At 40.7% G+C, this 26,772-nt stretch overlaps 1 protein-coding gene across 3 annotated transcripts; it reads right to left on the bottom strand.

Annotated features, from left to right (window-relative positions):
* Positions 1–1,562: 1,562 nt before the first annotated feature.
* rtel1 (regulator of telomere elongation helicase 1) lies at positions 1,563–26,275 on the bottom strand. Of its 3 annotated transcripts, XM_018749084.2 has the most exons (33): positions 25,957–26,275; positions 25,073–25,271; positions 24,563–24,656; positions 23,720–23,801; positions 22,236–22,296; positions 20,897–20,972; positions 19,758–19,842; positions 19,456–19,521; positions 17,883–18,036; positions 17,640–17,678; positions 16,352–16,430; positions 15,346–15,443; positions 14,775–14,830; positions 14,181–14,252; positions 13,911–13,992; positions 13,228–13,360; positions 11,333–11,446; positions 10,846–10,886; positions 10,570–10,655; positions 10,395–10,472; positions 10,121–10,198; positions 9,741–9,887; positions 9,476–9,591; positions 9,159–9,282; positions 8,364–8,526; positions 7,813–7,973; positions 5,647–5,742; positions 4,343–4,553; positions 4,046–4,183; positions 3,667–3,792; positions 3,173–3,406; positions 2,316–2,438; positions 1,563–2,225 (listed from the first exon to the last, which is right to left on the bottom strand). In XM_018749084.2, exons 1-33 carry the CDS (start codon positions 26,056–26,058, stop codon positions 2,155–2,157), a joined length of 3,585 nt encoding a protein of 1,194 aa, XP_018604600.2. In that variant the 5' UTR covers positions 26,059–26,275; the 3' UTR covers positions 1,563–2,154. The 3 variants fall into 3 exon arrangements, with proteins under 3 accessions (XP_018604600.2, XP_018604602.2, XP_018604601.2); XM_018749086.2 differs by lacking the exon at positions 14,181–14,252; XM_018749085.2 differs by lacking the exon at positions 19,456–19,521.
* Between the last annotated feature and the right edge of the window lie 497 nt (positions 26,276–26,772).

Genomic DNA, 26,772 nt, shown 5'->3' with positions numbered 1-26,772 from the left:
TTTATTTCTTTTGTAATTTCTGGTTATAGCAATTATTAATAAAAAATAAGCTGACAAATTGCAGAAATTGCACACTGCCTCCTCCTTCTCCCTCCAGTTTTGAGTTTCTTATGTATGAGTCCATTTTGCTGTCCCTAATGGAGGAACTGCAGGTCATTTTTGCTCTGCAGCAGAAATTTTAGAGAATCAATTGTGAAGAAAATACAATTAAACTTGGAAATTTTTATCTTGAAAAATTCATGTCGGATATTTTTAACACAAGGTAAAAGTGTATATAAAACAATTTGTCATAACATTGATAAAAATGATTCATCTGCATGAAGGAGGTGTCGATAAGGCCCACGACCTTACAGTAATATTTCGTGAGCAGCTTGGAAGTGGTTGTACACCACTACAAACAGGAAGTCCGTTGTTCTGCATTCTTTGTGCAGTAAGACCTTTCACTTCTGTGGAAGTCTGCGGCATTGTGCACCAGTATCCTACACCTCTCTCATTATATAATAGAACAAAAGGAAAAAAAAAAAAGGGGGCTTTGGAAGCCTTGGTGAATAGGGCATTATGCTGATGCAGCATCTTATTTTAAAATAATTTTCCTAACCAGATTTCCCAACAACCAGAAGGTGTTTCTGACATCAAAATGAGACTTGAAAGATTTATCTGGAATTTTTCAAAATTACAAACATGGCAACCCACACCAATGTTATACAGATGTACAGCAATGATGCGTGATGGATTTCTGGTCTATAAGAGCACTTGTGTTCATTTGAATTTACTACCCTGGTAGCGATCAGCACTTAATAAGCATTCATGATTGCTTAGAAATCCTAAAACTAAAAACATCATTCATCCAATTTCAATGACCACTTGTCCTAAAAGGGTCCTAGTGAACCAAAGCCTATCCCAGAAGCACTGGGCCCAAGGCTGAGGAGGGTACACTGTGGAGGTGATGCCAGTCCTTCGCAGGGTAGTCACACACTAGTAAATGCATATTGTTATATGCATATGGTTATACAGTATGTTGCATAAAGGCTATACAGTCATGCACCGCTTAACGACTGACCGCCTGTATATGACGGTGGTCCCATAAGATTATAATGGATCTGAAAAATTCTTGATTAGTGACGTTGTAACGTTATAGCACGTGTTACGTGTTCGTGGTGGTGCTGCTGTAAACAAACCTACTGAGCTGCCAGTTGTTATTTTGGCGGGTACTCTACTTATAAGAAAAGTTTACTGTATAACAGTATGCTGTGTCATGTTGGCAGCAGCACCAAATCTCATGTTTACCGTGTCTATTGACTGCATCAATGCTATACATTTACCTTTATTCATTTAGCTGACGCTTTTCTCCAACGCAACTTACAATGTTAAGGTACTTACATTTACTTATTTAGACAGCTCAGTAATTTTACTGGAGCAATTTAGGGTAATACCTTGCCCAGTAATACCTAAGCCAGAGGTGGGGACTGAATCTACAACCTTTGGATCCAAAGGCAGTATTGCTAACCATTACGCTACCAGTTGTCCCCATACATACCATCTAGGTTTGTATAAGTACACTCTATGGGTGTTCGCATGACAAAATCACCTAACAACACATTTCTCAGAACACATCCCCATCGTTAAGCAATACATCTGTATATGCATATGGTTATATATTTTATAAGCTGAATCATTACATACAATGACAGAGTTAAGTTTATTTTGACAATTAGATTTCTTAAAACAGGGTACAAAAGGGAAATTAAAAAAGACAGCAATCACAGCTTGGGACCTTGAGACTGCTTGTGTTTAGATGGTTCAGCTGTCATTAAGTTATTGATCAACACCTGAGGTACTTTATTTAGTCATGCCCCATACATCAGTCCAGTGTAACCTGCACATCTCACAGACAAAAAGGGGCTCGTACACAGATGGCACTGTGTGTGTGTGTGTGTGCGTGTGCGTGTGTGTGTGTGTGAGAGAGACAGATACTGACAACTATAGGACATATTCCATTTGAAATAATCATCAGACCAGTTCAGCAGTCAGATAGTCAGCATGGACTGAGAGTGTCCCCAGCATCAAAATTGGAGATTCCAGAAGACAACTTGCCACTTAAACCTCAAAGTTATTCATCCAAAAGCAAAACTTTTTTATGCAGCAACCTTATAGCTACTTCCTGTCACTGCAGGTGAAGTATGAGGAGATCTTGCTTTGTGTTCTCACTGGCGTCAAACCGGAAACTGTAGAGAAAAGTCAGATATTTGATGAAAATTCATGAAACTGTTACTACCATTTAAATTGTATCATAGCACCTTTCTGTTTCCCTTCACCTTCTAAGTCCATGCTGCCATTCACTTGCAGCTTCTCTTCAGGCGTGACAGCTGTTCCAGTCAGACTGCTGAACATCTCCAGGAACCGTTGCTTATGATGAGGACGAACAAACATGCCGAATGCTGCCAGAGAGAGGCCACCAGAAGTAATAGGATTTTATTGGAAAGAAAATTGCTAACTTAGAAGGAAACATCAGTTAGTCCACTTCATTTAACTTTACCATTTATCAAGAAAAACCCAGAAATTCATGAATCACTCAGTTTTGCGAAACCTCATGCAAGTCATATCTAAGATTTAATAAACTTTGCTAGTCATAGCTGTATCACTGAAATGATGTACGAATCTTGTAATAAGCAAATGTACACACCCCTCGACTTACGCAAGCAGTTTGCTCTTCAACCCCTTACACAAGTCAAAAGTTACGTAGGTCAGATTTCCCCTCCTCCTCCACCATTCAACACAGGCTAGCCTACCCTACCCCAGCTTAACTTCCTTATTATTTCCAATTTCATCTCCAAATTGATAGCTGTATGTTTGCGAGACAGTTCTCGTTTTCCTTCAAATGCACGTTTACCACCAGCCATTGTAAATAATAAAAAGGGTAGAAAATGTGCAAGAAAAGTATACTAAGGAGGGGAGATGCGTTCACGGCTCAAAACACGCAGGAACCGGGAAGATGCAGATTCCTGCCTCGTCTGGCTACGTCGACATGCGCTTAACGTATTTCAGACGTTTTGCGTAAGCGTTATCCGTAAATAACGTGTATGCTGGGAATTTTTTTACGTTAATCCGGATTTAGGCAAGTCAAATTTATGTAAGTAGAGGGGTGTTTGTACTGCTAAATTTTTGTACTTACTTTTAAGGACAGAAAAGTCTTCAGCTTTTTCAGTCAACAGACTGACTACTTTTGAGATCATGTTATCATAATTGTCCGTTTTTTTGTAATCCTCCACTGCTGAAAAGAACTGATGGGACTTTTCAACTCCAATAGCCCTCTTTATGTCAGAAATAAATGTAGCATACAGTATACTCTTCTGGGAAGACCCATGTAAAGCTTGTCTGGCAGTTTCATTCTCAAGAGGTGCATTCACTAGAAAATAACCACAATGAAAGTTAAACAGAGGTGTGTAGAAACAAAAAGTTAAACATGGATCTCAATGCCTATGCCTATGAGGTACAATAAATGTGGGAATAATGTTTTTTACAAAATGATATCTGGTTTTCAATTTAGTTCATATTAAAAAAAATCCTTCCCCACTGGAACGATTTCAAAAATAGTTGTCTCCCATGTTGCCAGGTTTAAGTTTTAAAGCATTTTTCTTCAAATCCTGATGGCATCCAACTACTGACCTTTACTCAAACCTTGTACGCTGAGATGAGAACCTCCTTTGTTGAGCTGGTCACTGGAATTCAGCTGCTTACATTCTGACCTTAAATCAGCAGAGGAATTTGAATGTGCAGATTGTCCAGGGTTGCCTTCAAAACATCAAAAAGGTCCTTGTGAAGAAACTTTTTAAACCAGCGTCTTTAGGAAAATGTGACACGATGTAGATATGTCACATAACAATAAGCATTTCAGCACAAAAATCTGGCGACTATACTACACTGACCTTTAACTGTGTCTTTATGCTAGAATCGTTTTCAAAAGTACAACTATGTAAATAAGAGAGCTTTTTGAGATCTGGGATGTCAACCAATCTCAGTGTACATTACTGCAAAGAGAAGAGACCTGTGTGATGCATTAACTTTTCTCTCTCCTCCTTGGACAGGGAGTGCTCAGGTTTATAGCCACATCCCAACCCTGTCAGCTCCTGGCAGGCCTCATCAAACTTCTTCTTGTGGTGAGGACGGATAAACTGATAGAATTCTGACCACACAAAGAAAACAGCATTTATTTATACGATTTACAGAGCGAGAATGGAAAAGGTGCACTTAAAATAAACTGGTAAGATTTGGTAACCATTAGTTACTTCAGTGTAACGTTAACTGGTCACAAGGAAGAGGAACTCTACAAATTCATTCTTACCTCGCAACAGGGTGTATGTATTGCTGTCTTTTGCAAAGAGGTCCACAACCTCATCAAGTAGTTCCTGCAAACTATCTGCTTTTTTGTACTTTTGCAGAGCCAGCATGATACGTTGCAAATGCACTTGACTCAGGGATTCCTTTAGCACCTGCAAGAAAGCCTTTGCTTTCTCAGCCTTCGTCTCTTCTGGAATGCTCAAAGGAAGGGGCTTCTTAAAAGAAAAACAGACATTTTAGCAAAACAGACAAAGGACAACTGGGATGACCTATCCCAATTTTAATGTCACGCTTCTTATGTTGACATCATCAAATAAGCCATCCAAATATAAAGGGTTTAACGTCACCCATAATTAGTCTGAAAAATGAGACGGGGAAAAGCACATGAGTACAAAGGGCACAAATGTTCCACAACGAGGGCAATAATACAGATTTATGTGTTTCAATAGTCATGTCATCTGAACCAGAGTGGAAACAAGGTGAGGAAAAAAAGGCATAGTCATTTGCATGACTGTGAATAAGCAGAATGCACAAACATCATAACAATGAGTTAATAATTTATCTCACTGACTGAACAGCATGTGACAGACAAGCCGTACCAAAATAGAAACAGGAAGTAAAAAAGATAACACAGAAGTACACAAAAGACAGGAGATGTGTTCACGGCTCAAAACACGCGGGAACCGGGAAGATGCAGCTTCCTGCCTTATCTGGCTTGGTTTCCAGAAGCTTTCAAGAGGAAGAAATGGTCAACTGAAGAAATGTATGCCTCTGAGTTATTGTGGGTTTTCCAGGAAAGCAATCTGGTCATTTGGGGGCCTTTTGCAGAGTATGTATCACTGTCAGAAAGCAGCGCTTCCGTATCTAGACCCTGTTTTGGCTGGTTAACAACTGCATTAGATCTGATGTTTGTGTGTGTTTTTTTTTATAAAAAAAACATCTAAGGTATGTCCCCAACAGTCCTTAAGCAGGTGTTTGCTGAAACCAACTCTTTCTAAAATGTTCTTTAATGAAAAAAGAAAACATAATAATAAAAATTAGTGCAGTAATTTAAGTTAAAACTTTTAACTACAAGTAAAGTAGACAGCACTGCGATACTGATATAAAGTTCATGAAGTGAACTTATAGCATAATGTGATCAGCCTGGGCTTGACAGTCAACAGCGGTGATACCTTTTGATTGTTTGCTCAGTGACGGAAAAATATGGAGCATAAGCCACCAGACCGGCTGCTAAACTTTTAAGAGCTGAGGCACAATGAAGGTGACAAACATTCTTGCATTACATGGTTTTGAAAAACCTGTTCCTACCTGCTCCTGAATCAGTTTGAGTCTACGTTTCTTTCCTCTGAGCTCATCATCCATGCGTTTGTCATGCTGGAGAGAAAGTGTGGATAACCGACTTGCCTAAATGGGGGGGGGGGGGGGGGGCAGGGGGGAAAGTGTAAATGAATGCTGCAGAACAACATCAAATTAAATTAATGCCATCCAGTTCCCATTAAAAAGAGCCCACTAAACAACTGAAGAACTCTGGCCCAAAAGGAGGATCAGTTAATGGCCACAGCTTGACTATTTGTTGTACACAATTGCACAGTTGACAGACTTTCCCCCAGACAACTTGACTGGACTGAATGAAAACAGTGATCTCAAAGAGTTTGGCCCGACTGAAATTCTGTCCATGTATGTTCAGATGTTTGATCAAAAACCCTCCCTTCATTACTTAAAAGAGGAAATCATGTTATTAGGCACTCTTGGTATAGGAGCTTCACAACCCTAAATGTGTGTGTTCTTTTGAATGAAATGTAGAAGAGGAGGAGGAAAACCTGTAATTACTCTTGTGTTTGCACAGTGATCCGCAAGTCACTCTGCATAAAAGCGTGTGTTAAATACATGAGAGATGCACCCCACACAGGGCCAACCTGACACACTAGAATACCAGAAGGGGTGGGCAGCTGCTGGTAATTTCTTCCACCTGGGACTCTTTCCTCTGTTCCTACACTGCCAGATTGCTTCTTTCAGAATACAATACTAACAAACTCTCTTTTGTTTGTCTTCACAATCTTTTATTGACATATGTGTACAAACACACACACACACACACACACACACACATTTTCAGAACCGCTTGTCCCATACGGGGTTGCGGGGAACCGGAGCCTACCCGGTAACACAGGGCGTAGGGCCGGAGGGGGAGGGGACACACCCAGGACGGGACGCCAGTCCATCGCAAGGCACCCCAAGCGGGACTCAAACCCCAGACCCACCGGAGAGCAGGACTGTGGTCCAACCCACTGCGCCACCGCGCCCGCCACTGTATACAAACATTATGTTCACAAATGTTTAGGAAATTAATATGATAAATGTGGGTTTGGCTGAAACATTTATACTGCTTTATACAAAAATATCCTGGCTGAAATTCTGCTGGACTAGTCAGTGACCTCTTGCTGGGAAGTGCTCTATTTAGCATTTACTTTAAAAAATGTGGGCATGATTGAAACATTAACTTTGCTGAATAGACATACATTGATGTTCCATGCCAAGTCAGGGATCCAAGATGCCATTCACCAACATTATAATTACTTGTTAAACACTGGCTTACAAATTGTTATTTTCTAGAATGCCCAGGAGGGGTGGGCTACCACTGGCCCGTAGACCCCCCAGAGGTTTTTTTCTCCCTCAACTTTTAGTTGGGAGTTTTTGTTCCTTTCCCCGGTGGCCAGTAGGTATACTTATAGCTCTATAATAAGTTCTTCATTATGGTAACCATTAGATGACCGTCTTCTTTGTTTATATCTGTTTTTCTTGCCTTATGTCTCTGTTAAAGCACTCTGTGTCACTGCGTGAGAAGAGTGCACTATAAAAAATAAAAATAATAATAATACATTGTATGAATATCTGCTGCAAAAATCAATAAGCTCTTTTTGGGAACTGCACTTTATAGCACGTACTTAAAAAATCCCGGTATGTCAACTTCCTGCTAGCATCTACTTCCACTTTCACTGCAAGCTGATATACAGATTTTATCAGAATGAAATGAGGGAAGTTAAAAAAGTACTAGGGATCCCCAAATTATGAGTAAGAAAATGATTTATTACTGAGTAAATAAGCTCATTTTTCAGAATGCAATGTGGAACTGGATAAATTACCAGAATTGTTTCTGCTGACATGACAGATCACCTGTTTCCAGCAGTTAAAATTAAAACTGAACGGTGTTAATGCCAAGAAGAGTTAATTATGATGAAAAAAAAATTCAAGACTAAGGACCTCTTTTTCAGGCTTGTGTCAAAATGAAACACAGTGTTTGTTATATAATCATCATTTGAAAGCTGCATTTAGTTCATTCATTCAAGAGCAGCTACAAGGAACAAGTGGTTTCAGTCAGCAAAGGAGCTTTGAGCTGTTCTGCAGGGCACAGACAAAGCAGGAATTTTAGGGATCGGGCAAAAACTGCCAGTGACAGACACCCCTTCCTCTCACCTGCTCTTCCCCCACCAAGTGCTCCTCTTCTTCCATGATCCTGCTATCGCTACTCTCAAGAGCATCAAGGAGACCCATGGGCTTCCTCCTGCCAGACTCCATCTGTAGCTCATACTGGAGGCAAACCCCTGCCATGCCACTCGCTGGCGCAGGTTCATCTGCTGCTGGACAACACAAAACCTTCAGATCCAAAGGCAGCAATGTCACCACTACGCTATCAGCTGCTTCATACACATATGAAAGTTAGAGTTCATGTCCAAGGCTAACCTGTAGCCTGCTGTTGTTTCCTGGAAACTTGATGTCATGCCACTTATACATTTCCTGCCTCTGAGAGACTTACAGTAAGCAGTCTTCTATTAAAGTGATTAAGCAAAACAGTAAGTCCTTATAATGCTTACTGCATTTACACAATAGGAATCTTAAACTGTTTATTTTCACAGTCATTCAGACAAAAGTCAGTGATCACTGCCATACTTAGTTTATTCAAAACAATACACTTGAGCACAGGAAACCCGCTAGGGATGGGCAAGGAAGCGCCCGTTCACACTCACGCCGTCTCCTCTTGAGGCTGGGCATGTGAAAGTCCAGGAGCTTGGCCTTGGGCATGCTGGAGGTCAGCAGTGCTGGGGAGGAGAGGTTGGCCAGCACTTTGCCATCTGAGGAACAGAGGGCTCCACACTGGGCTGCTGGGACCTTCTTCACCGGAGGGGGCCTCTGCATGTTTAATACACACTGAGCTTCAACACACTGACCTCCACTCTTACACTAGACCAGTTCTCCGTGTAAACATACTGGGTTAAAGCACACTGTTCTCTGTTGAACACAACACTTAACACACATAGCATTTCTTCTAGAAATCTGAGTATCACCGGGGGCGTTCTCATCCATCAACTACTGGTTATATGTCAACTTAATTATCCTAAAGCATTTTAAAGAGACAGACGGAAACTGAGTATCTGATCCATTTGTACAGCACAAATGATTGTTACACTGAAACTATTCAGGGTAAATACTTTGCTTAGGAGTGCCACAGCAAATAAGATTCAGACAAACACACTGCAAGTCATCTCCCTGCCTATTTAAATTCCTGTTTTGTCACCTTAAGTATACATGTTATTGCCTATTATCTGGCTATAACAAAGAATTAAATAAGAAATGGGCACAGTCAAATAAGGCCTGGTTTGTCTACGAATAAAATAGCTGAATAAAGTACTACTATTTCAAGATCCTTATTTCCCACTGACTTTTCAGATACACCAACCTTCTATTTCTGTTAGCATTTACTGTTCCAGGCAAGAGAAATCATCCCTTCCTCTTTTTAGGCCTTTCTTTCTCAAACCACTTACAAGCTTCTGAGCGACTCTGAAGAACTGTGCTACATCACGGATAATGTTCCCAAAGCTGTCATTGAAGCGGACGTACGGTCTCACCCATGATGGCAGCTGAGAGCGAGCGTCACTGTTTTTGAACCTTGAAGACACATTAGAGAGGGAGTCTGTTACTGGTTAGCAGCTCAAAGTATCATGGTTATGTAAACCCACATTTCCGCTTGGATGCAGTCCAGGATAGAAGTTGAAACTGATTTTCAGTTATCATAATGGTGCAATTTTTAAACATAACGATGAATCACAGTGTCACACAATTTGCTCAATGGACTACTGACCTATAATCACACAGAAAAATGGCGCCATAATCTTCCCTGTGGCGGATGACTCTGCCTATGGCCTGGTTCACAGCTCGGGAGGCCTGTTGTCGGTACCATTCCTGTCCTGACAAATACTACACACGTACACACACGATTATCAGGAGTCTGAAGCATAACTCTTGGACAGTTATGTATACCAAGAATTTCATTCCTGGCCACAAGACAGTGAAACACAAGAATCTGGTCTTGAAGGCTGAAAGATACAACAATACCTGCCCTTTACCTTGATGCCTTTATTGGCTTTCCTACACATTTCATTGAGGTACTCCATCTTTAGAATTATTCTTGGGTCCATTCTCGGAGGAAAAGGAAGGCCAGTGATGATCACCCCACGACCAAAGGTGTCTGCAAAGTCCAGTCCTTCACTAGCCTAAGAGCAAAATGCATCAATAAACACTGTTCAAACAATCTGAGTTTCTGAGACATGTGGTTTGTATGGTTTCACCGTTGGATAGTATGAGACTGCCACAAAGGTCTGTGAGTATTCAGCTTTTCACACTTTGCCTACCTTGCTGAGGCACAGATGGACCAATAAGGCAAGCAATGCTAAGTGACAGGTTTCCCCCATGAGCATTAGAACACTGCACTGACAGAGAGACTTACCTTTCCCCTGCACACAGCAAAGAAGCTACCTCCTTTTGATTTAGGATCATTCACTTTCCCATAATAGCCTTCAATCATCTATTCAGGAGAGCAAAGAAAGAAAAAGAGTTTATAATATATATAACACACGGTGTCCGCTGAAAAGTATTAAAAATTAGATTTCATTCAAGTTATTTTTGGTCACAGTGATCCACATAAGTTATCTGTTGCATTTTAACCACCGATGTAACACAGACAGATGACACAGAACATGAAGTCCATGAAAAGTTGTGACCTCTGTAAATGACCCCTTGCCCTTTGGCTCCACAAACATGGGCTTCATGTTCTCAATGCGGTCTGCATGCCCGTTGGCCTGTAGAGATCAAGGTGAAGAAGTCACATCAATCTAAAGCTTGATATGGTAAAAGGCATCACTGTTCTGTGACTCCATGTGAAAGGTAATCATTTACCTTCCAGAATTCAAGGGTCTTTTCCATGACTGGGTATGAGGGGAAGAACACCAGCAAACCATGTGGAATCACCCGTCCTAGATTTACTTTTTGCGGAGAAGAAGAAAAACAGTTATTCATATACTTTCACAATGCAGACTATTTAAAAATAAATAAAAATTCATAGCAATCCAGGAATGTGTCTATTCAGTAACGTGGTCCAGAATGTACTGTGTGAAAATTACCTCCTAGCAAATTACTCTGACCATCAGAAATTCAAAATGCATCATGTCTTACCCACAGTGTTGCCAAGAGAAGCCATATTTTCAGGTAAAAACCTAAACAATCAAATAATAATAATAAAAAACCTATTACTGTAATGCCACTGGATTCTTGTCTACATTTTACAGAACACTAAAGAAACCTCAGGCTGGGAAAAGGTCCTGAGGGTCAAGATGGGGGGGGGCTTTGAAAAATGCTTTTAATTTTTGGTGACATTTCCAGTTTGGTATGCTCAACTTGCTTTAGATCATGTGGAACTTGTCTTTCATGCCAAAAGTTATTTTCGTTTAATTGTTGCATATGAAGCAGTGGAAAAAAAAAAAAATAAACTGACAGTCAGTTTCTCCCAATACTGAAGACTGACGTCTGTAGAACTGGAAAGGATCAGAACGTGTCTGAAAACACCTCAGCAAGTTATGATTTCACAACAACTTATAAACGTGACTACTGAGCAATACTAGGGATTGGTCTTGGGACAGTGTATCAGTGCAAGCATACTCACCGCCTCTCAAATGCAGAACTCAGCTGAATGTTGTCAGGTCCTTTGTCAATGACACTCACAAAGATCTGGTCTCGTTGAATCACATGTGGATTCTCAAGACTCACAGGAAATGGGCTGATAGTGAGTGGAAGTACAAGATGCATAGTAGTTAGCAGCGGTTACAGGAAAAGCCACTGGCGTCAGGAAAGGCTCTGCTGCAGTACGCTTGAGCAATGCATTCAGCCTGAAGACATCCAGTAAAACATCAGGTACAACATGAGTAAACCTGCAAGGTGACTAAAAGTACTACATCATAAAAATGAAAGTGACACCACAACAGATAAATAGCATAAGCAGAAGGAACCTTAAATTAAAATGCCATACAAAATATAAAATACACTCATCCCTTACATAACAGGTTTCAGGACAATAAAAAAAAAATATTATGAAAATACATAACTTTTTTTATACAATTAGTTTTTCTTATTCCGTACATCTTTGCCTGTTTGATTATTTTGCTTCTATAATGGATATTTCTGTCTCATTGCATCACCACTTGTATCAGATGTTTTGGGACAGATACCCCACAATGCGTGTCCCTCAGTGGTGTCAATCTGGCTATTTTCTGGCCAAATCCAGTGTATTAACCTCCTCATTAGCATAGAAGGAATGACAATAGGCATAAGTCTTTATTTAGCTATGAAATTAAGATCATCTAGCATAAAATTTTTTTATTATTAGTGATACAGAGCCTCAGTAAAAGTATGAAGTCCATGTGATTTGCAGAGTATGACATTGGCAGCAATCCTGTGAACTTAATTAAAAAAAATAATTATAAAAAAAAAAAAAAAAAAAAACTAACATCTGTGAGCCAAATGTAATAATTTCTCTTGAAAAAGTAAAAAAAAAAATGCATAACACTTGGAAAAGGCTGCAACAGTAGCAAAAGGAAAAATAACATTAAAAGTTAGAAAAATTACTTTTTGTCCCTGAACCAATTCCCCCCCCAGAAAGAAACAATGATCCTGACACAATGGGAATTCTCCTCATGGGGTGATTTCACAGAAGTGATTAACTCAATTATAACGAGGGCCGGTGTACATATTACTAAAATTAATTTTCTTTTTCAGATTACAATTAATTTCAATTCTACAGAGGGGGAAAAAAAAAAAAAAAAAAACAGAACTGCCACCTTGCTTAATATCAACCTTTTACATCCCATTTCTGTGTAAACAGCAACCATAGATGAAACAGAACATTAGAAATACTGAAAATAAAAGAACCTCTTTGGCACTGACTTGTGGATATTTGTTTTCCTGTTTGCACTGAAAAGCAACATTACTCCTTGTATCACACCCTCTGCACATGACACATACACTATCAACAACTAAACTATTTTGTGTCATATTATTTTCCAAATTTCTACGTTGCCTCCGAGCAACAAAGATTTAATCGCTCTCAGTGACTCCATGTTAGTGTTCCAAAATATAACAAAGAAGAAGGTGGACTTTGAGCCTTTGATTGTGAGGATCTCGGTTGTAATACAAGTCCTGTACCACAGTCAACAAACAAAACCAAGTGAAGTCTCTGCATAGCAGATATTACTATGTTTTGTCTACATAAACGCATTGTGGAAATATTCCCATTGTGTCATATGCACAACATGGCACTGCGAATTTCTCAGATAGCACTTTTAACCCAAACTTTAGTTTTACCAATTTATACTCCTGAAAATTCATTTAAGCTACTCAGGACAAGTTCACAAGGTATGACAACTTCAGAAGGGGACTTTCTAAATGTTTGGTTTGCATAGGAAACACCAATATGCCTGGAATTCCTTAGTGTGTGTTTATGGCAGAGCTATACTGTGAGCATGACAACAAAAGACCTTGCTGGAGAACAACAAGCTGACTAACATCTGCATCTCAGCGGTGAAGGAGCCCAAGGGTGAGAGGGTGCCACTGGTCAGTATGATGCTTCGCACACCCTGGCGCACAAGCTCCTGCATGCTGAAGCCTGGTGAGAAGCACCAGTAGCTCAAGATGTTTCCTGTGGGGAAAAAGCCAGTAAGAAGGAAGTCACACTGTGTGACACAGTAAAACCACTCTAGGTGAGCACTGAATCTGCTTTTCTAGTTAAGAAGAAACTACAAAAAATGTCTGCCTTACACAGACAGTGCTAAAGTTTCTTTAAATATTATGAATCACTTCCTCCTTCAGAGGAAATCCTTATTCCTGTACTTCTTCCACATAATTTTATGCATTCATTCACCAGCAAAATTAAATGAGACTACTGCATTACAAAGGGCTAGAGAATAAAAACCACCTTTCATACTTTGTTCTTCCTCCTCTGGAGTTTTTTTCTAATTACTTTCAGCCCTTCTGTTTGGCGACATGATGCGACTCCTTGTGACTTCCACTCACTTGATTCATTTGAGACAATGCTAGAGGGGGTTCTACATGTCCCTCACATGTCATGAGTTTTCGGCACCTGCACAGACTACCTGTGTCTTACTTTACAGACTGCACTGCTCCACACGAAAAGTCAAACATTATAAAACACAGGGAAGCCAGAAAGAGAAAAAAATGTTCCCCTGTACCTTGTTTTTTGGTGGAGGATGATGCCCAAACATCAGCCTTTTGTTTTTTTTTATGCTGGCTGTAGTCTTTATGGATATGAACCTGTTTGCAAAGGGAGTTTCACAGTGTTAAATCTAAAATGTCATTTCCGTTATTAGAGTTGAGTTACAAAACAGGAAAAAGTTTTGAACAGTATTTTGAGCAAAGCAGCAACTAGATGTCTGACAGACAACAGATAAGATGTTTTGTACAGCCCCTGAGAGACTTTAGCTTCTGCTGTTAACACAAACCTTGAACTGCTTAGTATGGGTTTCCACATACAGCCCCGCACTGCCCTCTGGTGGATCAACGCAGAACACCAGCTTCAGAAACGAGCATCAGACAAAAATGAGTTTCTCTCTCTCTCTCTCTCACACACACACACACACACACACACACACACACACACACACTGCAATGTGTACAACTGCTTGTTCCAAGCGGGGTTGTGGCGAGCCAGAGCATAACCTGGCAACACATGATGCAAAGCTGGAGGGGGATGGGACAGACCCTAGACGGGATGCCAGTTCCGCAAGGCACCCCAAGCAGGGCTCGAACCCCAGACCCACCACAGGGCAGGCCTCAGCCAAACCCGCTGAGTCTGTTTTCCCAAAACTAAACTGTGCAAAATAGCACAGAAAAACTACATTGGATGATACACATACAGACTTTTATCAGGGGAACAAAAAGGCAATCACCATTTTCTGTAGGTTTTTTCTATTTCCTGCCTTGCCTAGTGTCCCATGCTTGCAGGATAGGGTTCGGACCAAAGGGGCCATACAGTAGGATAAGCGTTTTATTTTCTTTTAAAAGAGTGAGCTGCACTTGTGAACTCTGTTTCCTACCTGTATAATATCAGATAACTTTTGTAATCCAGAAGTGTTGAGGAAAATCCCAGGTTCTGCAAAGAAAGACAGCAGTATATCATCTGAGCACAGAAAGAAAGGGTCCTGAACTAATGTCCATCAGCATATCCACCGATACGCAGAGGGAAATTCACACCTAGATGGGAATCTGTCTCTTGTCCACCAATAACAAAGTAATGTCATAGCTTCCGGCCAGCCAGAGGAGCGCTACCCACCAATCACAAATTATGCTGAATGGCATTAGTCTCCGCTAATGTCCCAACTGTCATCACCATACATATTGAGGACAGACATGTATATGTAAGATCTTTGTTTAGAGTCAAAAGCACTCTTCATTAGATACAAATTAACAGTGAAAATGAGTCACGGTGTTGCAAAATTCCATTGAAAATAATCATTCATAACATGTCAAGTGACAGACAGCATGAAAAAATTATTTTTGCTGAGCAGTGGTTCAAGGGCATAGATGAAATCTGTGGGGGTTGGTGTTGAGGCCACAGGGGATGGATACACACAACATGAAAAAACATCCTGCAGAGGGGCCACTCACTTCCAGCCAGATAACCCACAATCTGGTCCAGCGCTTCCAAGATGCCTGCCTTAGTGTCGAAAGTCAGATGAGCCTTCTGAAAAAGCTCATATATGAAGCTGCAGGCAATAAATGAACAGTGTTTATTAAAAAAAAAAACAAAACAGGTAGGAAATTGTAGTAACTTCACAAGTTGTGACATGGCTGTGAAAAGGGTAAGGACTACTCTAGTTAAGCATGCAGCAGACATGCACAGCGTTTTTGTGGAGTAGTGCAATCGAGGGTCCATATGAAGGGTCAGCAGTAAATCACAGCTGAAGGGGGAAGAGTGCGGCTGGAAAAGGGCTTGATCCATCAACACCAACAACATCGATCCACAGGCGTCCCCATTTCTTATGCACAGTCACGTTGGACACAGCCCCAGGAATCAATAAGAATTCATCTTAATCCTCTTGTCACAGTAGGTGGACAACCTGCCAGAATAAACTACTTTGCAGCATTGGAAATTTTGCCGTATTTTACACCACAATGACTGGTCAAATTGCAGCTGGAAGTTAAAACTAAACCTGCTGTCTGATCAAACGATTAACACACTTGTGTCATATAAGTTCCTCATCGTGATTCATTACAACGTATAGGCCCATGTATTATTTATTTTATTTATCGTATAATCAAAAACAGATCTTTAGCAACATAGGGCAAGCTTTAAGCTGTAAAACTGGCTTCATGTAGCCAGAGTTTAACGTCTGTGTCATCGATGTTTGTCAAATCCACTGGCGTGGGTGTGTACGTAAGACAGTAAGCCAGGAGATGTTCTGCAGTTTGTTGCTGCATGTATGGCCCATGTATCAAAGAAATCGTGTATACTGTTTGGCAGCTTGCTGCATGCAGTATAAATAATGTCAGTGCATTATTCTGTCTGTATGACAGGGTGCACATTGCAACATGTTGAACTTAAAGAACAAAGCAGCCATAAAGCATGGACACTTACATGTCAGCCATCGTGCTGTCAGTGAGCACCACTCACCTGCCTGGTTTAGTGATCCCCTTGTCATCTGAAGGAAGCTCAAAAGAATCAATGGCAGCCTCCAGGTCCAGCAATATTTCTGGAATGATCACAGAGAGGCATGGAAAGCTGCTAGTACTCTCTTAGAGAGGTGAGCTATACAGATAGGCTCTGGCTTACATGACATGAAAGTTGTTTGGTACAGAGAATTCATGATAGACAACACATTCAGTATTAAAATATGGTGATGTTACTGCAGTTACAGTACTGTACAAAAGTTTTAGGCACTTCGTTGGGGGGGGAGAGCTGTAAAGTGAGAATGCTTCCAAAAATAATGCTCTTAATGAATAAACTTCCTACAAAGCTTAGTCGCTATCCATTATCAACAACCGCTTCCCGAGTGGGGTTGCGGCGGGTTTGGCTGGGTCCTGCTTTCTGGCGGGTCTGGGGTTCAAGATCTGCTTGGGGTGCCTTGCGATGAACTGACGTCCCGTCCTGGGTGTGTCCCCTCCCCCTCTAGCCTTGTGCCCCGTGTTGCTGGGTTAGGTTACGGTTCGCCACGACCCCACTCAGGACAAGCAGTCTCAGACAGTGTTTGTGTGTGTGTGTGTGTGTGTGTGTGTATATATACTTACTTTCTTTAAAAGACATACAAAACCCCTACTGTAATACTGTAATGTTTTACAAAAGGAATGCTTGGAAATCTAAAATATGCTCTTCCTCATTGACACTAATGCAGAAGACATTAAAGAACCATCTAAAATATTTCTGTAAAACATCTAAGTGCCTAAGACTTTTGCACAGTTCTGCACACTTATTCATTTAGCACATGCCAGTTCATAAAAGCAACTTACAATTCATACTGCACAGTATTTAGCAGACAACTATTTCGTCTAATTCATTTGTCTGTGGACTGCAGGAGGAAACCAGAGGAAACCCACGCAAACACGGGAAGAACATGTAAACTCCACAATGACTGAGTGGGGATCAAACCCAAGTCCCCTCACACCACCGAGGTGCTGTGAGACAACAACATTCCTTACTGTGCCACCATCCCACCCGTGGGCTTATTATTAGTAAAAGTAGGATTAAAAATTGGCATACCTAAAATGAGAAACTGCATGCAGTATGTATTTAAAAATAGCAGCAAAATTTACAGAAAAATACTTTCTAGACAGTTAAGAGCTAAAACAACATTTTATCCTTGACAGAAATAACCGTTTGCCTTCATTTTGTCAGAAAATCAATCTTAGCTTCTACAGGAGTTACAGACACAAGTGAACAGGGAAATGTGGCACATGTAACTTACGCTTTATTTTAGCCAGTGTTGTTACATCCAGTTTTAATCCTGAAAAAGCACATATCGAGTGTCATTTATAACAATATTGTTGAAGAGTCTTTTTCCACTCAGTACAGCAATATAAAGATTGTGGTTCAACAGAAAGTCAATGAACTCATGATTTTTGTAGCCCTTCAGTGGTTATGGGAAACATATCCCAGATCTTTACACAGCAGATTTAAAATCTGCTGCTTTCTGCGAGATGTACCATACCTGAGTTCAAGGACTCCAAATTGAAGTCCTCGTTGACTTCACCTCTCGTTGCTTCCTTGACTTGTTCCAGCAAGAGTTTATCCACTGCCTCAATGGCCGATGCCAGGTCATATGGGGTCAGGTCAAAAGATGTTGACTCCTCACATATCTTCTCCTATGCAATGATTCATCACAGGACAGGTTACTAAGAACTTCACTTGTCAGTGAGTGTGACAGCAATATGCAGGCCACAGGGCAGCACTGGCCCCCAGCCAGGCTCTGTGAGGGCAAACCTGAGGTGGCATCTGCTAGCAGCCTGCCCCTGGCACATTTCCACAAAATGGTCCCCTGGTGTCAATTACAGGGCAGTGCCAGGGAGTACCAGGCAGTAAGATTGGCCTGGAGGATGAACATCTTTCAAGTAATCACCTCAAAAAAGCAGCTCATAAAAAAATATACAAAGCAGTACCTCCTATATGAAAGAATCATTACCATAGCAGTAACAAAAATGACACAAAAAAGTTGGCATAAAAAGATGAATAAAATACAGAATACCACTTGAAATATCATATATGAGAATTAAACACTATGATGCAACTCAAATGTGAACTACGTATGAAGAATGCAACTGGATTAAACAATTAGTCATCAAATATCCCTTGTCTGTGACATTTAATAGAATCACAACAGAGTTGGATGATCTGGGTTTCAATATTCTTATATTGAACACCACATATATTATATTTAGAATAACACATAAAATCAGTAACTTAGATGGCAATTTTTTTTTTTTTTTAACCTGCCCTCATAAAAACAAAGGCAATACAACTGACAGGTGTTCCCTGAAAAGCTGGTATCTCCTTGAATAGGGAGCAGTAAAAGGATGAGTTTCTTCAGGAGGAGGAGAAACAAACACAAAGGATGCTAATCTAAACCCCCAGGAGCAAAGAAGCCCATGCCCCCTCTTGGGAGGTGAGCGCTGTGTATGGAACAGCTGCTAGAAGAGAGTTGGAGGTGGGACTTCATGGGACCCCTGCAGAGACAAGCCTCTGGCCTCAGCTGCCTTCATTTACACAGGCTGGTTTTGCTTGTTTCCAGTGAGAAAAGGAAGGGGTGGTGGACAAAAGCAGTCCACAGAACCAAAGGTGTGTGCATGTGCCCATTCATGTTCCTCCCACAACATCCAAAGACCAGAAATGTGATGCAAATGTCTGGAGTAACTCCATGGACCTTGTAGAAGAAGCAGTACACTAAACAGATCTGGGGGGGAGCAAGCATCCTGAAGTGGAAATGGAGCCTGCAGGGAAGTGACAGTTAGCTGTTAAGCCCAGACGGCCACAGATCTGAGAATTCTTGTTCTATAGAAGGTCACAACACCTTTCTTTTGAAGGTAAAAACCAACAGCTGATTTGAAAGTAGCTTCATCAGTAAATTATTCACATGTGCAACTGTCCCAGGATGTCATTTTCATACCTAAATATTGACTAATAAATCAAATGAAGTCTGGGAAACAATGAAATGATGAACAGCTTTGGGTAAATGTGGAATAGGAGTAGTATGGAGAAACAATGAATCCAGTGTTGGACGTACTTACCACATTATGTGCTTCATCAAAAATAACCACTGTTCCCTTCAGTTCAATATTGTGTGCTCTACGACTCTGCCAGCGACGGAAAAAAAATTGCATGAAATAACCAAAAATACTATATTTAAAATGGGGTTTGAGCAAGGACAACAGCAGCTTACTTACTGCACGGAGTAGTTAACTTCAGGGTATTTCATGTGTTAATATCATAGTTAGCACGACTAGCATACAGTAAGGTAACCTCGAAAAATAAAACTAAATCTATGTCATGACAGAGAATCTAGTGGAAGTACTGAGGATGCTTTGGTTACCTTTGGATCAAGGAGGTAATTGTAGGGCATGAAAATAATGTCAGCTTGTTGTTTGAGGCTGCGGGACAGGTAGTAGGGGCAGACCCTGGAAAGGAAACAGGTCAGTGTGAACAGCAGCACTTGGCCCTTCCAACACACACACACACACACACACACACACACACACACACACACACACACACACACACACACACACACACACACACACACACACACAACTGTGCTGCACATTCAGAAAGGGACCTATCAGAATAATCCTGTAATGAACCCATCTGTCCACTCTTTGGCATTATAAACAAAGACTCAAGTTACTACTGTGCTCTAAGAAAGGTTTCCTTGCATGTAATCACAATTCTCACAAAAACTACAAAGGAGTACAAAAATGTTTTAATGCATAAATAAAATACAGCACTGGAAAGATGGTAGCCGTTTTGCATTATTCTGACTTGATTTCCAAATTCAGTGCCTTTTCACAATATCATTTGTCAAGTTTCTTAGCAGTCCCATACATACATTTAACAGCTGTCAGTTAATCAATATTTCACTAAGTGTGCACGTTAGCTTCCGATGCTGATTTTATATTTTTTAATGATGGAAGCATATCATAAACTACTGAGAAATGGACAGTTGGAGTAACATTACAGTGTGTGAATCACTGAATTAATAAGGACAGCACACTTATTTTATGCACACATATGAATAAGGAACTCGCTATTATGAAAATAAAGTATAAAACAACAGATGAGTTGAGCTGGGGAAAATATGCTCATTTCTGAGTATCCAAATCTCATCCTTAATAACTGCTCAAATTTTAATAGTCTGCCTTGGGGGGAAATAAATAAAAACTTGATTCGCATCTAGCTTGGAATCGTCTAATGCAGATGTGGGTGGCATTCCCCGACAAATTCGCTGAAATGATAGGACTTTTGACGCCTTCAGCTATAACTCAAAGCCTGGCAGCTCCCGTGGCGGCACGACTGCCTGAAGACTGGGATGGTGTGCGCTCTGGAGACTGATTTCCTGAGCAGGATTTCTTCAAAGGCCAAGGGGTGGCGGAGGCTGCAAGCCCTGCTTAAAGTGACACTTCCTAGACGTTCACTTTCCCTGCTCCAGCAGACAGGCAGGCACATGGTACTGACCTGTTCTTGTTTCCTGCTTTGACAAGGTCTTCCACGTCCAGTATACTGTTCACAAGCTCCTTGTCAGTGCTTTTCTCTAAAAAGAAAGCAACCATTCAGACTTTTTCAATCATTCTGGAGACTATATGACACACTTTAGAAATGTAGGAGCTGAACACTTTAGAAAACCGGATAAAGGAGAAGATATTTGGTTCGCTACCTCCTGAGTCCCCTGGGATGACGGCAGCCACAGTATGGGCTAAGAGAGCTTTATGTAAGCTACTCCCCCTCTCCTAAATTTCCCCTGGCCTTCCCACCCAATCACCCAGAAATGGAGGCTAAAGCACTACACATCTTCATACACTGGCACATCAGCTTTACAGCTACCCAGAACATGTGAATCACACATTCTTTCACACCCTGAAACCATTTCTGGTGATAAAATGCACTACACCAACAATCACACAACATAAAATATATATTTTTGTTGATAGCCATCCCTGTGAAATAAACTTAATGAACAAATACATGAACAAATTCTTTATCTTCAAGGCCTGCATGCACATAGGAGCATATCTACAAGGGACAGGGGAGCAGTGATGCTACTGCTTTCACGTACACCAAAATAAGACTGCGATTACAATATTTCTTAAAGACTGGCCCCTGATTTTAAACTAAGATCATTCAAGCATCAAGACTCCTAAAAATACACTGTAAAAAGCTTTTGAAGTTGCATTTACTTATTTAGCAGACACTTTTTTCCAAAGCAACTTCCAATGAACTCTATGTAGCGTTATCAGGCCACACACTTTATTCACCAAGGTGACTTACACTGCTAGGTACACTACTTACAATGGGTCACTCATCCATACATCAGTGAGACACACACACACACTATAGGGGAACCTGAACAGCACGTCTTTGGACTCGGGGAGGAAACCGGAGCACCGGGAGGAAACCCATGCAGATACAGGGCGAACATGCAAACTTGACACAGACTGAGTAGGGATCGAACCCACGTCCTCTCACACCACTCAGGTACTGAGACAGCAGCGCTACTCGCTGTGCCACCGTGCCACCCAAAGTTACTTTGGGACACAGAAGAAAGAGGGACACCAATATCATTGCATTAGATACTGGACTGTGCTATATATATATTTATTGCTCACATATTCAGTTTTATGGTTACTAGCAGAGTAAACTTTGTGATATTAGTAATTATGAATGATGTATTCTTGTCAGCAGTGTATTCCCATAAGCTGTAAACACCAAGGAGACCACTGACTAACTCTAGCAGCTGAATTCACTAATCTCCTGTACTGCAAATCAGTTGTTAGCCAGTGGCTTTACTGTCTGTTACCTTCGACATTGTTGTAGAAGATACAGGAACGTGAAGAGATCTTTGCTCGACACATGTGCACCTAAAAACAGGAAAAGCACGGTCAACAGATCAGCATGTTGAAGGTACAGTACCTTGTTCAACTGGATACAGTACCTCATGGCAAGAACTCTTCCATTCACCATTATACTTAAAAAAAAAAAAAAAAAACCCTTAATTTCATGTCTTTCAAGAAATGCACAATGTTAGACTATTTTAATGGCTAAATCTATACAACACATAAAAAGCCATGCATTTTAAAATGAGTCACCTTATGAAAGAACTGTTATTATCCTCACACACAGAAATTGTTTCCACACACTCTACGCTATCTGAAGAAGTTTAATGGAGATTACATACTGACACATAAAGCCATCTCGCACTTCTTTTCTCACCCTGAGGCTGCTTCTTACTGTTCCCAAACCTAACAGCATGAATCATTACAATAAGGATGTGAGGAGGCTGCTTTCCAAAGTAATTCTGTACCCCAAAGGAGCTTCCCAGCCAGGTCTATACCTCCCACATAAGGCTAGAATACACAGCTACTTCATCTCCCTGTACTTTTGCCATCTACTTTAATACTCAATTTGAACTTGGTACTGTGTTTTACATTACATTTAGACTCCCTGCAAATGCTGCCTTAGTTTAATTTAATTAAGTTTATCCTACAAAATAACTCACAACTAATCAAGGCCTGCTCATGAATGACTTGATGAAATTTTAACTAATTAAATTACCACTGGGGAAAAAGTGGTAACTGAATAACTGAAAAATGTTAGGAAAAAGCATGTAATATCAAATCATTATCTGATTATCCCATATTCTTATATATGCTTTTCAAATACCCTGAAACCAGCACTGGGTTGCAACATCCAAAACTAATGAGGATCAGCCAGGATTTACTCAGACATTAAGCCCTCCTAGCAGCAACAGTATGGCATTATGTTTTTGAAGTATCCACAAACAATTCTTTTAAACAAATGTCCACATTCCTATTGTTTTTCACAACATGTAAGCAGCACTGACACCATCTTATGAATGTTCAATCAGCAGAACAAATGAACAAATAAACAGAAAAAAACAATACTTTTACTGTAAAACATATAGTAAAACAGATGGGTGCAAAGACATACTTCTATGACAGTGTACCATTACTTTATTCAATCAGTTGCGCAATAAAACATTTTTGTAAATAAAATGCAATCACTGATAGATGCATTGCCAGCCATAACAGATATCGGTGTCTTGCAGCAGCACGGCCAGCAGATGTTAGCGTACAGCAGGTGGAGCAGTCACCATCAGAGGTTAAATGCTGGAACTCCAAAATAAGATTGATGGGATTTTAAATTGCATATGTCATAAGTTGAGAGCTACATACAGAGGAAACATCACCGACAGCACAGCACTAAAACCCTCTCTGTATGAGCTGGTGATGATTGAGTGAAACACTGTATGCAACTTATTACCTTGACATGGTTGCTCTCCTGCCTCATCACCTCAGGATTGATGCATAGCTGTTCTCTGGAACCCAAGACACACACTTTGGGCCTGAGAAGAGGGGAACAGCCACACTGTCAGCAGTCAAGGAGACTCTGGCCCACGTATACTGGAATTCTTCTTGAACACTTAAAATTTGACTAGTATCTCATTGTTTCAACTGTAATATTAGGGTTTCCCACTAAATTCTTGCAAGAGTAGCAAGGTGTGTGTAGCCCATTTTTTGAAAGCTAGTCATCTGCAGCATGAAACCATTCCAGCTGTTAGTTCTGAGTTTTAGCTCGGATGTGGTGGACTGAACTCCCTCTTGTCCCTCTTAGTCAATCCTTCCTCCCCAGTATTGAAGAAGGATCTCCTCTTTTGGACACATTTCCCTCCTGAATTTCCGAAACCTTTGGAAGTTAATCTTTTGTCAGTTGATACGTTTTATATACCCATTTTCAGCTTCATATGTCACTTCTATAGGTAGCTGTCAGTATATGTGCATTCTGACAACGGCTGTATCAAACTAACAAGCTGTGCTTCAATAACTGCATATGTATCAAAAAATTACAGTTTTTGTGAGAAAAAAAGTTTTAAAAAATTCAATGACAGCAAATATGAGCACACCCTTTTTGACACTAAGGGCACAAGTAAAAGACAGAAATTTCTAAAGGCCCTCATATATACAGTTGCCTAGAGTTCACACTGATTTAAGACTGCCCAGGACAAAACAAGATGCACCCAAGTCCTGTCTGTAAATGTAAATTATCCAATTCATAAGACTCCGAACACATCAGAAGATCAGAAACTGGTACCGTAAACACACCAACCTGTATGTAGTGTTCTTCAGCTCATTAATAACCTGGGTGAGCTGAGAGTGGGTTCTGGAGGCATAGATGATCTTTGGAATGTCAGTGTAATATGCTGGGAAATAAAGAAAAACAAAAAAGTGGAGGGACCACTTGCAAAGTGATAGAGTGCTATGTGAAGTATTTTCCAACCCTTCTTTCACAGCCAAAACTTAAGACAGTAGAAGTTTATAAAGCATAAAACACAACTACTGGAAAAACATGAACACACCACAAGGTAGCAGGAATTAGAATTTCAAGGTCTCGAGTATATGGTATAATATGATGTATGCATCAACAGGGACCTAAAAAATCCACATCTGTTTGTCCCTGAAACCAACATTATTACGAAAGTAGAAGTATACCAAAGAGATTGATGTGTGACAGAAAGCACTGAAACACTGAATGTACAGACCCCTGGTCTCCCTGTCAGTTCAGAATACATGGTGCTAGGAGGTGGCATGGTGATCTTTCAAAGAAGACACCTCTTACTTGGTGTGTCGCCATCTGTGGCTGAGGTTCCCCATGAGGACATGGGCCTGTCTGGGAAGAGCTCAGCCCCACCCATCCTTTCCGCTATCTTCCGTGCAGAGATTGTGTCTTTGAAATAGTCCCTCCAGGCCAGAGAAGCACACAGCAAACACAGAGTTTTGCCTGTGCCTGTAGGACTCTCCAGAATACCATTGACTTTCTGGTAGAGACAAAGACATTGAGAGAGACAAATCCATTAAGTTCAATAATTTCTGTTTTAAAAGTAGTTTCAAAGGGGGTACTCGCAGATTGAGTTGTTTTCAGAGAATCTGTGCAGCAATTGCAAAGAGAACACAAAAAATATGCCACTGATTTACACGTTCTATAATTCCTGTAACAGGAAAGTGGAGGGAAACAACAGCATTAAGTTTTTTGAAGATATTTACGCATTGCTCTTGACAGATGTCAAAATGCACACCGGCACAATAATCTAAATTTAATTTTAATTAAATCAACCAACAAAAGACAACAGGACTGTCTTGAACTCTCTCTCTAGAAGCGGCGCGAGGCTGTGCTCGAAGGACACGCCCCCCAGACCTGTCAATCTGAGCGTTTCCACCAATAAATTTCGAGGGAATAAACACTCATACGACACACAGACCTGCAAAAGTTACAGACCAGCCAGGCCGATCGTCCGGAGAGTAAAAGATTTAGCACGTTTTGCAGAACAACAAGACATAATGATAAAAGACTGTCTACTAACACCGACAGTGAGTGAGTGAGTGAGTGAGTGAGTGAGTGAGTGAGTGCATATCGACTCTGGTCTGGATTACTGAAAATCAACGAGGCAAGCGTGTCGTGTGTTAGTGGAAAAAAGAACGTCGTAGGTTGAAAGCGGTACTTACGTATTGCAGACATTCAATCACTTTGCTCATATAATCCTGCTGACACGGATAAGGAGTGAAGGGAAAGTCCACCACGATCCCTCGGATGTTCAACTGTGGCATCTTCCTAGTACAGAGCTAATGCTAGCAAAAATCCCGACTTCTACGAACAGATAAAATTAACTTTACAGAAAATAACATTAGAGGTAATGAGGTTCAGACTAGAATACACCATACCTAATATTAGCTGAAGTTTAGTAAAAGCATAGTTCGTTATCTGACGCAGCAAAGCGAGCTACACATCTTGAAGCGCTCAGGCACGCGCATCAAGCTCGCGAACGCGCCGATTCCTCTTGGCGCGTCGTGACGTCCACACCGCACATGCGCAGGAGCGTTGCGCGGGGACTGAAAAGGATGTATGGGAGCTAGAGAAGGAGACGTTTGCTTGTGGGAATATTAATGCAATGGAAGCTGGTGACACTGCAACTCTAAACTGGTTGTCGACCATTGATAATGAAGTCTTGCTTTATTAACACTTAAAAAAAGTCTTTTTTCATTTATATTTACATTTATTCATTTAGCAGATGCTTTTCTCCAAAGCGAGGTACATCTCAGAGAAAAAAACAATGTGGACAGGAGAAAGAGAGACATGGTTGCAGACATGTGATTCTTAAGAAACCTAGTTTGTTTCTTTCCACTTTTTGCACCAATGTTCATTGCACAAGTAGGTGCATAAAACTCTGAACTTTTCATTTGTTTAAACTACCATGGATGTGACCCTTTCCAATTTAGGGACACACATGGAGAACAGAAAATTTTGGAGGGACTCTATACACA

This window comes from Scleropages formosus, chromosome 19, assembly GCF_900964775.1.
Source record: "Scleropages formosus chromosome 19, fSclFor1.1, whole genome shotgun sequence".
In the NCBI taxonomy this organism is placed as follows: Eukaryota; Metazoa; Chordata; class Actinopteri; order Osteoglossiformes; family Osteoglossidae; genus Scleropages; species Scleropages formosus.
The sequence above is the reverse complement of the archived record's forward strand: the minus strand, read 5'-3'. Positions and strand labels throughout refer to the sequence as shown.

Excerpts from the sequence above, each read along its gene's own strand:
- rtel1 (XM_018749084.2), bottom strand. The coding sequence starts at position 26,058 with ATGCCACAGTTGAACATCCGAGGGATCGTGGTGGACTTTCCCTTCACT. Across the intron at positions 15,444-16,351 it reads GGGATCACTAAACCAGGCAG|CTTCATATATGAGCTTTTTC; the intron begins GTGAGTGGTGCT and ends TATTGCCTGCAG. Across the intron at positions 14,831-15,345 it reads TGTGGGTTATCTGGCTGGAA|AACCTGGGATTTTCCTCAAC; the intron begins GTGAGTGGCCCC and ends CTTTCTTTGCAG.